The sequence below is a fragment of the Myotis lucifugus genome, unplaced genomic scaffold, assembly GCF_000147115.1.
Source record: "Myotis lucifugus unplaced genomic scaffold, Myoluc2.0 scaffold_210, whole genome shotgun sequence".
Taxonomy (NCBI): domain Eukaryota; kingdom Metazoa; phylum Chordata; class Mammalia; order Chiroptera; family Vespertilionidae; genus Myotis; species Myotis lucifugus.
The window spans coordinates 83,060-99,053 of record NW_005871258.1 but is presented as its reverse complement, the minus strand read 5'-3'; the positions used below and the strand labels follow the sequence as shown (position 1 = coordinate 99,053).

Below are 15,994 nucleotides of genomic sequence, written 5' to 3'. Positions count from 1 at the left end.
GGTTCTCAACTGTGGGTCGCGACCCTTTGGGGGTCGAACGACCTTTTCACAGGGGTCGCCTAAGACCATCAGAAAACACATATATAATTATGTATTGTTTTTGTGATTAATCACTATGCTTTAATTATATTCCATTTGTAACAATGAAATTGGGGGTCACCACAACATGAGGAACTGTATTAAAGGGTCTAGGCATTAGGAAGGCTGAGAACCACTGAAAGGGAAAAGACGTCAGTGCCTCTGACCTCTAAATAATCAGGTATTGCATGTTTTAACAATTCTTGTGGCACACCTGTTGAAAATCGCTGCTGTAACCAGTAAGTTAATATCCAACTTGGTGGGGACAAAGATGGTTATAATTTAATGATAAACATTTTTTATTAGCTTACAACTCTTTCTGTTAATATGTTCTTGGTTTTAACTTTTTGATTACATATAATTCAGTTGAAAATAGTTCTTTATATAACATGTCAATATTTTGCATTTTGAATTTTGTTTTAAATCATGTGGTCAATCACTAAAATATTTATAGTTTTAATTCTCTAATAACAGCCCCTTAGTGCTAAACATAAATTATTGCTCACAACAAAAGAACTTGGATTTTAAGTTAACACATGGAAATAAAAATGATTTATTTTGTGTTTTTTTTTTGTCTCAAATAGTTATTTGGGATTTGATCACGCTGCAACATTGTTTCACATCCGAGACAGCCCTGCTGATCCTGTGGAAAGGCCAATTTACCTTACTAACACTTTCAGTTTTGCGATCCTCATTCATGATGTGTTGCTACCAGAGGAAGCCAAAACAATGTTTAAAGTATGTCTGGGACCCTTCGTACTTTAACTTCACTGATCTACCAGCTAGGAGATACTAAGATGTTTTTTTCTCTCCCATCATTTCCTAGGTTCACAACTTCAGCAAACCAGTCTTAATTCTTCCAAACGAATCAGGATACATTTTTACCCTCCTTTTTATGCCATCCACATCATCTGTACACATAGATAACAACATTTTACTCATTACCAATGCTTCCAAATTTCATTTGCCTGTGCGGGTATATACAGGCTTTTTAGATGTAAGTATGTTATCTACCTTTAAAATTTAAACCCCTTCCCCATTTCCTGTGTTTTCAGGTATCATTAGGCAGTCACCATTATTAGGCACCCTTGCATTTTGCCGTTGACTGTGCTTTACAAGTAAATCTAATTCCTCCCTCGTCTGTACTTTAAGAGGTTTTTACTCTTCCCAGCAGCTGTCTCACAATCTTCTAGTTACAGTCTCCACTTAGATCTTCTCCACATTCTGTTTCTCTTGATTTTGCTTTTAAACTGTTATAATCATGGGGAAGCTAAAAACAAACAAAACAGAGGGGAAGTTCATAATGGGGGGAAGGGGATAAGGAGGGTGAAGAGGGAACCATGTAGGGAAGAGACTAGGAAGCATCAGGGTGAAGAAAAGAACCAGGTAGTAAAAAAGAAAGGAAGGTGATAAAGACACATAGTTGGAATAGTAATCTAAGCAGAAGTTTAGCATATAAGTCTTCCTACTACAGAAAATCAGACAGAAAAAAAAATCCAGTGTCCTGAAAGTAGTTGATGAAAGTTTATAAAATAAATGAAACTGATAGGAAGAGAAAAAGAAAATGAGGACAGAAATGTAGCTCTCCAAAAAGCTGGCATCAGGAAGAATATTGGAGCTGGAGGTCTTCATATTATTCTGCTCCTTCATTTGTTTTGCTTGAATGATTATGTATTTGTAGCTGCTTTCGTGATGTGTGGTGTGACCGAGACCAAGGGCTTTCTGCCTGTCTTCTAGGGCTCTTTCCACTTACCCTCTCCCTTTCCCAGAATGCTGCTTTATGTGCCTTCAGAGGAAGAAAAGCTGTTCAGTAGAGGCCAGGAGTGTTTTCATTTCGATTACTCATAATGTTTTCATTATATAAAGTTTTTAATCATATTTTATGTGTGTATATATGTATATTTACATAAAATATAGAAACCTTAGAATATCTTAATGTAGTCACTTTTTCTTGATAACTGCATATAATTTAGTTCTTTTATATCTTTTCAGTACTTTGTATTACCCCCCAAAATAGAGGAACGTTTCATAGATTTTGGCGTACTAAGTGCTACAGAAGCGAGTAATATTTTGTTTGCAATTATAAACAGTAATCCAATTGAGGTAAAAAAAAATCTCTTTTTATTCTAAATCACATTTAAGTATTTTATTCTAGTGCTGCAATAATCACTTTCATATCTTTTTCTTTTTTAAGTTGGCTATAAAAAGTTGGCACATCATAGGAGATGGCTTGTCAATAGAACTCATAGCTACTGAAAGAGGCAATAGAACGACAATAATTGCAAGCCTTCCAGAGTTAGAAAAATCCTCTCTATCAGACCAGTCATCAGTAAGTAAACCTCATTGTTTCCTTAAGTATAGATGTATGTCTAAACACCAGACAAAAGACTGTTGCTATGTCACATACTTCAACTCATATTTTCATGAGATTCATAATAGTAGTGGTTATTTGGTTTTGAAAGGACCTCATTGGTCATTTACTTCAAGCCCCTCCCTTTATGATGAGGGCACTTGAAACCCAAAGGGGTTCTACCTTGTCATAAAAAGTTCTGTAATAAGCAAAATTTAAATTATCCTATCTAATAAAAGCCTAATATGCTAAGTGTCCGGTTGTCCATTCAACCAATTAAAGCATAATATGCTAATGATATGCTAAGGCCACTCAACCGCTTGCTATGATGTGCACGACCACCAGGGGGCAGTTGCTCCAACTGGTAGGTTAGCTTGCTGCTGGGGTCTGGCTGATTGGGACTGAGTGAGACGGGCCAGACATGCCCTGGAGCCCTCCCTCGGTCCCTCCCCGACTGGCCAACTTCCTGCGTCTCTCCCCAGCCCCAATCATACACTGGTGGGGTCCCCAGCCTGGCCTGCGCCCTCCTGCAATCCAGGCTGAGGGACACTTCTCCCCCACCCCCCACCCCCCCACCCTCACCCTCACCCTGCAAGTTCACACATTTCATGCACTGGGCCTCTAGTCCTTTTATAATACAGGTGTCATTACAGGAGAAGGTCCCATAGGTACTAAATTAATCCTGTGTTCAGTGGTACAGTAGTTCTGGTCAATTTTCTGCACTGATTAGAAGAGTTCAATGAGGTAAACATTGTTTGATCTCTACCTATGTACTTTTTTCTGTCTTATAAATATAGACGGCTGGAAGCGCAAAACAAGAGAAAGTGGGTATAGTAGTATTAGTCTAAGCCAGAGGTTCTCAACCTGTGGATCAAACGACCCTTTCACAGGGGTCGCCTAAGATCATCGGAAAACACATATTTTGATGGTCTTAGGAACCGAGACACCACTCCTCTATCCGTCTCCAGGCAGGTCCACCCACATGCAGTTACGCCCACATACAAGTACCCGGCGTATTAAAGGGTCGCGACATTAGGAAGGTTGAGAATCACTGGTCTAAGCCCTCCCCACTGCTAAAAAGGGAACTTGGAGTTTACACCTACTCGGAACAGAATTAGGATCCCCTCTCATGAGAAGAACCAAAACTGACTGCATCTGTAGGTGCAGATAGAACCCCTTGCAGCAGTTTTATAAAAGGAAAATTAGATGCCCTAATGCAGAGATTGAGGACAGATACACTTTCAGGGAATGCCTTAAGTTTTAAAAACTGATTTAAAAATTGTCTTTAAAACCAATGGAAGGATCCCCCAAAACAGTGTTTTCAGAGGGCAGTTTGGCAATATATACCTCTCCTAGAATTCTTTCCATGCAAGCTACTTAAGAGCCAAAAGTTGTGAGAATGAAGATGTTTATAATAGCATTATTAATGATTCTAAGCAACCGGAGATAGCCAAATGCATAAAAGAAATCATGATTTTATAATTAAGTATTGAAGCAAACAATTATAAATATGATTGTAGAAACTTGGAAAAGGATTTATGAAAAAGTCGGAAACTACTAAATAATGTATTCTAATTGCAACTATGTACATTCAAGCTGCATAATTGGATTTCTGAATAATGGTGGATTTATGGGTGTTTACATTTTAATAATTTATAATGTTTTAAGTTTGGTTCAGAAATAAAGCCTCTTTTTAAAACAGAAAGACATGTTAATGAGAGGTAATATTTGTCACTCCAGCTTAAATTTTATTTCTAATACAAATAAAATGCTGAAGAACTTTAATAATGAGACCAGCCATTAATATGTTCCTTCCAACAGTAAAGTTCGAGTAAAATTGTATGTGTGTCTAATCCCAGATGGTTGGATTATACTGTTTCCTTACAAGACATTATAAATAATTTTAGAAATCTGGATTATTTCCTAGCAGTAAATAGCATATGTAACACATACTATTTAAATTTGAGAGATCCACTTAACAACATAAAGTCTGTTTGACAATTTAGGGTTTTAGAATTTATTTTTAATTAAAACTATAAATATAGCCTGGCCTATGTGGTTCAGTGATTGAGCATCGACCCATGAACCACCAGGTGAGGTTCAATTCCCGGTCAGGGCACATGCCCAGATTGCAGGCTCAATCCCCAGTGTGGAGGGTGCAGGAAGTAGCAGATAGGTGATTCTCATCATTGATGTTTCTACCCCACTCTCCTTCTCCCTCTCTCTGAAATCAATAAAAACATATTTTAACCCTTTGCAGTCCAATGTTATTTTTGGAATTCAAACAGTCTGGTCCAAATTAATTGACGGGATTGAATGTTGAGCTTTTTAATGTTCTTATTGCTCGACGTTGGATCTGCTCCTAGCGCCTGGTCTGTCGAGTCAGCCTCGAGGTTGGACCGAAAAGGGTTAAAAAACAAAACCAAAAATTTTAAAAACTATAAATATAAAAACAAGGGACAAACAGATCATTTTTATGAACCCTGACTGTTGTGCTAAGGTGAACTTCAAAATAGAATCTCCAAAAATGACTTTTTTAAAGTTTGTAATTCCTAATCTTTCAACTGTTTCCTAAAAAGCCAAACCTGTGAGCTAAATTAGCATTCTGTACCTTATAAAACACACATTGCCAACATTCTCTGCTCTTCAGACCTGTGTTCTGACTTGGGTAGTTATAAAATCATGATAAAAATATTAGAATCACAGAAAACCAACACAGAAATGCTTCTAAAAATGGGAAAGTGAATATATTTGGTCTATCAACATTTGTTGTCTTGATGTAAATACAACTACTAAGATCTAAAATATAACTTCACAAAATGGATTTCATGGTTTACTTGGGTGTTTTTTTTTTAATTCCACAATTGAAAAGATTAAGTGTCAGAAACATCAGTAAATAGCTTTAGCAAACAAAGAAGGCCCCCATTCTTCTTTCAAATTTGTATTGCTTAACTCTTCCTTTCCTTGATATTTGATGTTTTTATATAACCCAGTCTCATTTGCTCTGAAGACGTGATTATCATCATGGCAGAACCAACTTTGTATGTACCTGTGCCCTAATGTGGCTGAAGGCTGTGTCCCTCTGCTCCATGCAGGCACCTGGGGAGTGCCTGCGGACCGTTCCCGGCCCCACTTTGGCAGTTGGGACTCTGTTCCTTAAGGATCCAGTTTTCTAAGTGGCACAAGGAATAAATGTAGATAAAAGCCAAGGATGGGCATTGTTTTAAGATATTTATACATGATATGGTAACTCAGTGTCATCCTTGTATATGTTAGGATTCAGAAGTCAGTTTATCACTATAATCTTTTTCATTTTAACAGGAACTTCAACTAGCAAGACTAATGAATAATTGTCATTTCTGCTACATACAGGTGATACTAGCCCCAGGCTATTTTGCAGTGTTCAGAGTCAAGCTTACTGCAAAAAAACTGGAAGGGATTCATGATGGAGCCATACAGATCACAACAGATTATGAGGTAAGGACTTTATGAGTGCTTTCAGAATAATTAAGGGGTTTTTGTTGTTTTTATATAAACAGAACTTTATTTACTCATAAAGTTATAGTTTACCTGTTTTATACCTTAAAAACTGAGCTTTTGAGAATAGTTGAGAGCAGCCGTCACCAACCGGTGGTCCGTGGACCACTGGTGGTCTGTGAGGACCTAAAGGTTGGCGGCCACTGGTTTAGAGAATATTGGTGTCATGAGTGCTTATATGAGTCATTCTACATCACAGACAAAATTTGAATGTATGTATTTGTGCCAGACCTAAATATATTACTTTTTAATATTGAAACGCTCTTTGGGAAGTTTGTGCATTGCTAAATTCAGTGTATTGCTACACTTGTTCTCCTACCTGTTTTCAGCACATTCAGCCCCACATGAAAGAAAACTAATTGAGAATAAATATTTAATAATAAGTGATTTGTTAGGAAAATATCAAATTAAATCTATGGAATTCATGTTTATCACTCATGATTATATTTCATGGCTAAGATAAGTTTTTGTTAATATGGATGAAAATAAAAATTAGGAAAAGTTACCTTAGACAAATACCTTTGTGAGTTACAAATGAGTGTGAGTTAAGATTCAGAATCTAGAATGGTTAGCCCTGGCCAGTGTGGTTAGAGTGTTGGCTGGGAGGCATCCAGTCGATGTGTCTCTCTCACATTTCTTTCTCTCTTCCCCTCCTCTCATCCCTCCCTTCCATTGTCTCTAAAAATCAATGGGGAAAAAAAATATCCTCGGGTGAGGATTAAAAATTTTTTTTTAATTTGGAATGTTTAACTCATTTTTTATATTAGGTTATGTTAACTTACTACTATATATGAAAAATATAAAGGTGTATAACTCTAGAAAACACTGGATTTTCCATGCATTGTTTTAGGAGTACAATTTGACTTTCCTTTTTTAATTATTATAATTTACAAAATAACCTGTATTGTAAAAAAAAAAAAAATCTGTTCTTTATTTCTTCTCCATTGTTTGGTCTTGTTTACCATGTTTTTAATGAATCACTGAGAAGTACATGGAAATTGATTGTATTTCAGTGCATTTTATGGAGTACATTGGTCAGATTAAACAGTACCATAGTGGTTTTTAATAATGCGTAAGAGTTGGTTATTGCTAATGTAAGTCCCAAAATGAGTTGTTTTAATACCAAAAAATAATGCAGTAACAGTCAGGATCAACCTCAGACTTAAATACTTCCTTATGGTCTGCCTTTCACTCCCCAGATCCTAACGATTCCTGTGAAGGCTGTGATCGCTGTGGGTTCGCTGACTTGTTTCCCAAAGCATATGGTCCTTCCACCATCCTTCCCAGTAAGACAGTTAATTTAATGACTTTTTCTTGCTCATTTTTTTCTTTGTCTTTACCTCTGTTCCTCAAATTCAACAGAAAAATTATTTATTCTCTATTAATTGCTTATTTTAAGGTAAGACTTTATACCAGGTTTTGTAGGAGATTCAAAGAGGAGTCTGAAATGGTTCCTTCTCAAGAAGCTTTCCATTTAGAATAGGAAATGGGCCCATGATTCAGAGATGTGAAGCAGGATATAGAAATTGTTCTAAGAGGTGTAAAAATAAAACACCATGAGAGAAATGCATACCTAATGGATGAAGGTGCTGTGTGAACCGGCTCAAATTGTCTTCTGGCAGGGACAGATCAGGGGTGGCAAGAACTTGCATTCAGGGCTCAGGGAACACCCTGGGTAAAGATAGAGCAGTAAAGTCTGAGAGAGCTTTAGGCATTCGTCATTTGTCTAGTTTGGCAAGAGTAGAGATGGAATGTTATGTTGGAGTCATAGTAAAAAAAAAAAAAATGAGTACCTTTAAATTCATGAAAATCTAAAGTTTTTGAGTAGAGGATTGACATCATCAGAGCTGAGCTTTCAGGATTGGCTCTTTGTCAGAATACATATGGAAGTAACAATATAGTGCCTGGAGGCCAACCTTAGACTGGCCAGAGTCCATATGAAAGTATGGAGGGGAGATTTGGCTGTTAGTCTGCCTTCAAAGAACTTCTTATCTTTCCAGATTCAGTTCTCTTGTCATCTCCTCTCTGAAGATGTCTTGACTCCACTAGACAGTACTAGTTGTATGTGTGATCTTGGAATGATTTGAAATTACCTCTCTCAAAGCAAGCTTCACATTGTGCTATAAATATTGCCTTTGTGTTGGTCTCCCCAATGAGACTCTAAGATGCTCTAGGAAAGGAATGGAGGGATCTTTTATCCCCAGTAGTAGGCACTTAGTAGATGGTGGGTGAAGAAGGAGCAAAATGATGGAGAAGAGAACATAGGCAAGAATCATTTGAACTATTCTTTAATATCCTAAGGCAGTGGTTCTCAACCTTCCTAATGCCCCGACCCTTTAATATAGTTCCTCATGTTGTGGTGACCCCCAACCATAAAATTATTTTCGTTGCTACTTCATAACTGTAATTTTGCTACTGTTATGAATCGTAATGTAAATATCTGATATGCTATATGTGTTTTCCGATGGTCTCGACCCACAGGTTGAGAACCGCTGAGGGGATTAACTGAAGCAAATGTGGGTAGGCTGGCAGATCGAGGAGTCAAAAATATGACTTAGAGTTTGAGCCTGGACAATAGGATGCAAAAGTCAGGAGATGGCCACTGCCTTTTGCAGGAAGATGATTCAGTCAGTTCAGGGCACATCAGGGCAAATGTGTGTCTTTTATTTTGTGGTAGGAGACATGGCAGGTTAAGAAAACAGTACATTGTAAAAATCTTAATGCTACGTGAAATAGCACTTAAATTCAGATCTTAGCTGCTTAAAAATATTTTTGATTTAAAAGGTTCAGCACTTTTAAGATTGGGTCTTACTTAAAAGCTTTATTTTGTCATTCCACTTTGCACTGACTGTACAGAACTCTTGAATTCATTATTTATCCAAAAGGATCCGTTCCTTCAGTTGCCTTTTCCATCAATGATCTCCTTAATCAGTACATAAATCCTGCAGTAAATGAGAAAACATCTGTATAAAAACAAGGTGCTGGTTTTGAACTACTTTAGATTAAGCTTTCAGATATCTATCTTCAGGTGGCTTACAAGACCAGCTAATTCAGGGATCCTCGAACTACGGCCGCCTGCGGGCCACATGCAGCCCGCCGAAAACATTTATCCGGCCCGCCGGGTGTTTTTGCCGCCGCTGCCTGTTGCTTAGCAGCTGACTAGTTTTTTTTTAAACTATAGTCCGGCCCTCCAACGGTCTGAGGGACAGTGAACTGGCCCCCTGTTTAAAAAGTTTGAGGACCCCTGAGCTAATTGCTTGAAATTACAAATTAACTTGATATTACTGTATTACTTGAGCTGCTATAGCAAATTCCATAGACTGGGTGGCTTAAACAACAAACATTGATTTCTCACAGTTCCAAAGGTTGGGAAGTCCAAGATCAAGGCACTTAGAAGGTCCTCGTACTGTGCAGGCCTCTTCCTGGTTTTGCTGATGGCCGCCTCCTCACTGTGTTATCACTTAGCCAAAGAGCAAAGAGGAAGGGCAAGGTCCTGTCGCTCCTTTTAAGGCAGGGTGGGGACGTCTGGCCTGGCCCTGCCCAGGCAGTAGGGTGAGTTCATTAAATGTTTGACCAAACACAGCAGGCTCATTTTTAAGTTGATAATTTTGTATGGCCAGTGAATGATGTTATAAATATACAAATAGCCCTTGGCAGGAAAGAGGTTCCCCACCCCTGTTTTAAGGGCACTAATTACATTCATTAGATTTCTACCCTCATGACTTAATTGCATCTCAAAGGCCCCATCACCAAATACCATCACATTTGGGGGTTAGCTTTCAACATAAATTTTGGGGGTGACACAAACATTGAATCTATAACCATTACCAAATGCTGTAAAGTCTTTCATCAGATGGAGAATACAGGAGCTAACTGAGAAAACAATACTTAAGAATAAACATTTCAGCCCTAGCTGGTTTGGCTCAGTGGATAGAGTGTCAGCCTGCGGACTAAAGGGTCCCAGGTTCTATTCCGGTCAAGGGCACATACCTTGGTTGTAGGCTCCTTCCCAGCCCAGACCCTGGCCAGGGCATGTGCAGGAGGCAGCCAATCGATGTGTTTTCTTACACATCAATGCTTCTCTATGTCTTTCCCTCTCTCTTCCACTCTCCCTAAAAATCAATGGAAAAATATCCTCAGGTGAGGATTAACAACAAAAACAAAAAATAAACATTTCCAATAACTCATAGTTTAATTCTTAGTATTTGAATACCATTGTTGAATACCATTGTAAAATGAACTTTTGTATCTGCTACTCTTTTGATCCTCAACATACCCCTGCAAAACAAGATATGGACATGGGAGAAATAGTTCTTACAGGGACTGGAAGACTAGGTAACTGCCTAGAAGACACAGCTGATTAGAGGCCAAGCCAGGACTCAGCAGCATTCCTGCCCTCTAATATCTTTCTACTGCATTTACTCTGGCTAGACTTTAAATGATGAGTATTAGTCTTAACTTTACCATCATTCAACTCTTTTTCTGTGCATCCTCTTAACTTCTGTGTCTTTTAATACCAAATATTAGACCACTGGGTAAGAACATCTTAGATCCTTCTTTAAATAGCTAAGATTTAGTTTATAAGAACAAAAAATTCTGTTTTCAAACAAAAGAAAGTAAAAGACTATAAAATTATTCCAATTAAGAATTATTTAAATTACACAATTCTTTACTTAAAATCTGGTACCGTATCATAGAAAGAGGCATGCTGCTGATAAGAGCTCGATTATAAATTTAGGGAGTATCAAGTGATGAACATTATAAATGTCCTCTGAGCTTTGGTTTCCTAGAGAGATGTCTGTTGGCACTTAAGTGTGTGTTGTGAGAAAGTCCAACCATATACAAATGACTTTGTTTGTTTGTTTTCTTCCTTCAGGGGAAAGTAGTTCATCAGAGTTTAAGTATAATGAACTCCTTCTCACAGAAGGTAAAGATACAGCAAATTCGATCTTTGTCAGAAGATGGCCGGTTTTACTACAAACGATTACGGGCCAATAAAGAAGACTTGGAGCCAGGGAAAAAATCAAAGGTTTGACATGTTCTAATTAAGAATTCCCATTCATGAGTGTTTTATTATTGTGACCTTCTGTGGACTTGGGATTCATGAATCTCCTGTGCCTCTTCATAGATTGCGAACATTTATTTTGATCCTGGACTGCAGTGTGGAGATCATTGCTATGTCGGCTTGCCTTTTTTGTCCAAATGTAAGTTACCTTGCTGTTTTTTCACTATCCAGAAAATATTCTTTTTCTTTCTTTCTTTTTTTCTTTTTTTTTTGTTTTGTTAATCCTCACATGATATTTTTTCCATTGCCTTTGAGAGAGAGTGAAAGCAGGGGGCGTTGGGAGGGAGAAAAACATCAATGTGAAAAAGACATGGACTGGTTGCCTCCTGCATTCACCCCGACTGGGGGTAGGAAACAAACCCAAAACCCAGGTACATGCCCTTGACTGGGAATTGAACCAGAGACCCTTCGGTGTACTGCCCAACACTCTAACCATTGAGAAACCCTGGCCAGGGGCACAAAATATTCTTTAATGAAGGCCGCCATTTTTAAAATCCATCTCTATCTATTGGGCTGTAGAAATCATTTGAAGGAAAGTTGGCAAATGGATTAGATGTAGGGTGAGTATGTCATACCACTGTCCCTGGCTAGTGGTAGCTCAGTTGATTAGAGCATCCTGATACGCCAAAGTTGCAGGTTCAGAGCACATATAAGAATCAACCAACGAATGCACAAATAAGTGGAACAACAAATCAGTGTTTCTCTCTCCCCCCTCCTTTCCCTCTAAAATTAATTAAAAATAATAATAACTTACGTTTTCTGTTTTAGCTGAACCCAAAGTGCAGCCTGGGGTAGCCATGCAGGAAGATACATGGGATGCGGACTGGGATTTGCATCAAAGCCTATTCAAAGGATGGATGGGAATAAAGGAAAACTCAGGTCATAAGTGAGTGGTTTTGCTTTAAGTATTTTGACAACCTGTACAAGTTCAAAGCGTCTCAGTTGATGTTACTTCCTAAATATTATTTTTATATTAGGTTATTTTACTTTACTATAGCTAAGAAAATATTCTAATCTTCAGAAAATTATTAATGAGGCATCTTGAATTGCCATTTTAATTGTATGTTGCTCAGAAATATACACACTACCATTTTTCTCTTTACTCCATCATTCTAGATACTTCAAAGAAACTATTTGAAGTTGTCTTTATGTAGGATGACAACAGTGTTCACTTCAGACACATCCATTTGCATAAGAAAGTTTTTGTCTACTACTGACCTCCGTTAAAGGCAAGGAAAACATGTTCTCGGTTTAATCCCATAGTAGGAGACCGAGTGTGTATGTGGTCATAGTGGAAAGACCACCTTTTCGAAATGCTGGGCTGTTAGGGGTACACAAGGCCCAGTTCCAGTGGGCTCAGCATGTCTTCAGCAGGTAGAAAACATGCTAATTACAAATCTGTTGCACCTGTATTCAAAAACAGACCGTATAGAAATGTGATCTTTTCAGTTACTTCAGAAGAGAATTTGACTAGAATGATGATAATATGACAACTGATGAAAACTATTATTCTCATTTTGCTAATTTGAAATGTATCAAGATATTGCAATTTATTGTACTATAAAATTTTCAAACCACTAACAGTTAAATCTGAGGTTTCTGATTATCTGAACTATCTGCTGTGAAAAGTTTTCTTAAAGCAAAGAGTTAAATTTTTGCTTTCATATGGTTAAAATAAGTACAGAGAGACAATGAACTCACTAAGAGAACACTGATTGAAACACTTATTGGTCTCCTAAATTTCCATAGTGGACATTGTAATATACAGGCAGTCTCCAAATTAACATTCAATTATGAATTAGTAACTCAGAGTGCTGCCCTAGGCTCAGCTGACAAGGAACCTCATCGCCTCCCACCTACTGACACCCCTTCCTTCCTCTTTGTGTGCCCAGCACTCCACTGCTAAAGACCTGGGCTCGCTGTCTGCCCTGTGCCTCCAGGACCCAGGTGCATAGTAGCAGGGCATGCTTCCTGCTCCTGCCTCTGTGGTACCTTGTCAATGTGTACGTTACAGAGAGTTTCTGTTACTAGTCTTTTTTTTTTTAATACTTTTTTTATTGATCTCAAAGTGGGAGGGAGGGAGGGAGGGAGGGAGAGAGAGAGAGAGAGAGAAACATCAATGATGAGAATCATTGATTGGCTGCCTCCTGCACGCCCCCTACTGGGGATCGAGCCTGCAACCCTGGCAGCATGCCCTTGACCAGAATCTAATCTGGGACCCTTCAGTCCACAGGCCGACACTCTAGCCACTGAGCCAAACTAGCTAGAGCTCTGTTACTAGTCTTATAAAACCTATGCTCTTACCAATATTGCAGTGCCATAATTTGGTATTGTTTAGGGTTAAAATAGGCTTCAGTGTTTGGGTCTAGGGACCTTAGCCCCATTTATACTATTGTTTGCTTAGGAAATGTGTTCTGAGCTCTAAACAGCTTATTTGCAAACATTCATATGTAGGGAAATATTCAAATGAGTCCCGAATGTTGCTGATAACATTACGTATATCTGCACAAAGCCCTCCTATGGATTACCTTGCAACTGATGTCTTCATTGCATGTGGGATTTTGATTTTTATCTCAAGGGAGGGAAAACTATATGCCAAGCAAGTACTGCCTTCTCATTAGTTCTACTAAAAATGTTCTTAGCCCCCTGCTCTTAGTGTTTAGATCTTTCCGCTAGGCAGGCAAGACCCTTTGGGATCCCCATACGTTATATGTTATCTGCCTGTCTTTTTCTTTACATACTCAATGAAAAAACAATACAGGTGATCAGTAGTACATATGTTGGCAGCTCCTTGTGCCAAAATAGAAACAACTTTATACATCACTATTAAAGCATAGTGAGATGTTAGAGCAAATAAAGCCGTGTTTATCCAGAGCCAGAATAAAATTCCTCAAGCACACAAGCCTGATAGAATTTGTTTTAGAGAACTCATACTTCATTTTGATCCAGTGGCTTATAACATTGTTTTTTCTAGATTGAGTGCTTTATTTGAAGTAAATACAGACCTTCAAAAAAATATACTATCAAAAGTCACTGCCGAGCTCTCCTGGCCTTCCATACTTAGCTCACCCCGGCTCCTGACATTCCCACTCACTAACACCAACTGCTCTTCAGTAAGTATTCAAAGCAACGTCGGGTTTTGGAAGTACATAGTAGGTTTATAAAATATCGACTCTCTTAACTATGGATTTTTCATTTACTGTTTGGTTACTTTATTTAAGGAAGAAGAGATTACTTTAGAAAATCCTGCAGATGTTCCTGTTTACATTCAATTTATTCCTCTGGCTTTATATTCCAATCCTTCAGTCTTTGTAGATAAGTTAATATCAAGGTAAGCACTTATTTAGGTAATCAAAATGTTTTTATACTAGCATTGAATCCTCACTTTACCAGCTCATCCAGTAATAGATTGGGCTTAAAGAAATTGTGGGTCTGTAATTAAAGTTGAGAGGAGATTCTGGGATGAGAGATTGGTACTATGTTAAGCAAATGGAAAATTTTTCAGTTTTTTGTGTTTATTTTTTTAAGTATACAACTTTTTTTTTTTTAATCCTCATTCGAGGATATGTTTATTGATTTTAGAGAGGAGGGGAAAGAGAGAGAAACACCGATATGAGAGAGACTCTAACATTAATTGGTTGCCTCCTGTACGCACCCCAAATGGGGATCAGACCTGCAACCTAGGTATGTGCACTGACCGGAAATTGAGCTTCAACCTTGTTTGTGTATGGGAGCTAATTTCAGTTTAAGATAAGAAAAAGCAATGTAGAAGGTCTTCCTACAAAATTATAAAGAAAGCAAATGGAACCTTTGAAATATTTTACTTTTAAAAGTGAGCAAAATATTGACTGTAAGTTGTGGCTATTAATTTTTAAAGGCTATTAATCTGATAAAAATAGTGATCTCAAATCTTCCAAAAGATAATTTGCAAATAAAGCACAGACTTGATAATTACTCTATCATCCATTTAATTATGATGCTGCTTACACAGAAATATGTATACATTTTTATTTTAGGTTTAACTTGAGTAAGGTGGCGAAAATAGATTTAAGAACACTAGAATTCCAAGTCTTCAGAAACAGTGTAAGTATTGAAACTTTATACTATTTCACAGAAATATTTCTGTAACGTGATCAGTGTTCATGTGAAGGAAAACTATTACCTATTCAATTTGGCTGAATGGCAAGTTACCTAAGAAGTCAGGATAGTCAGTAATGGTTCTAGAGGTAAAAACACAGGCAGAATAGGTAGGATTTAGATCAACATGAAGCACACTGGGTAGAAGATTCCTGTTTGTGGTCATTAAACATTAAGGCCATGATTATTTATAATAACAGCTACTAGAAATTCAGAGACTATATTGATGAAGTGTGTGTGTGTTATATGCACCAACTACTGGTGACCCCGTGGTTGAGTGATGTCCGTCAGGTCCTGTCCTCAGTGCCCTGCTCAGCTTCTGTAGACTCCGCCTAAGGCTTCTTTTATGGAGTCAGTCTATCCCATGCTTGGTCTTCCTCTTTTCCTGCTGCCTCTTTTCCCAGCACAATTGCCTTTTGCAAAGAACCCTGTCTTCTCATGATGTGCCCAAAGTAGGACAGCTTCAGTTGTCATTTTTGTCTCCAGTGATGTTTCAGGCTTAATTTGCTCTAGAGCCCATTTGTTTGTCTTCCTGTCACAATATCCATAGTGCTCTCCAACACCATATTTCAGATGAATCCATGGTTTGTTTGGGTTGGTTTTTTTTTTAATGTTTTTATTGATGTTAAGAGAGAGGGATATAGAGATAGAAACATTGATGAGAGAGAAAAATCGATCAGCTGCCTCTTGCACGCCCCCATTGGGGATCGAGCCCACAACCTGGGCATGTGCCCTGACCAGGAATTGAACCATGACCTCCTGGTTCATAGGTCAACATTCCATCACTGAGCCACATTGGCTAAGCTCCATGTTGTTGTTGTTTTTTA

The 15,994-nt window shown here is 38.0% G+C and overlaps 1 protein-coding gene across 1 annotated transcript in view; it reads left to right on the top strand.

Annotated features, from left to right (window-relative positions):
• Positions 1-15,994, top strand: part of TMEM131 (transmembrane protein 131) — a 147,558-nt gene that overhangs the window by 86,976 nt on the left and 44,588 nt on the right. The window contains exons 14-25 of the mRNA XM_023761468.1: positions 663-816; positions 905-1,075; positions 2,071-2,181; positions 2,273-2,407; positions 5,801-5,905; positions 7,165-7,251; positions 10,842-10,994; positions 11,094-11,169; positions 11,799-11,916; positions 14,005-14,143; positions 14,252-14,361; positions 15,047-15,113. Of these exons, the coding sequence (XP_023617236.1) occupies positions 663-816; positions 905-1,075; positions 2,071-2,181; positions 2,273-2,407; positions 5,801-5,905; positions 7,165-7,251; positions 10,842-10,994; positions 11,094-11,169; positions 11,799-11,916; positions 14,005-14,143; positions 14,252-14,361; positions 15,047-15,113 (1,426 nt within the window). The remainder of the gene's footprint in view (positions 1-662; positions 817-904; positions 1,076-2,070; positions 2,182-2,272; positions 2,408-5,800; positions 5,906-7,164; positions 7,252-10,841; positions 10,995-11,093; positions 11,170-11,798; positions 11,917-14,004; positions 14,144-14,251; positions 14,362-15,046; positions 15,114-15,994) is intronic.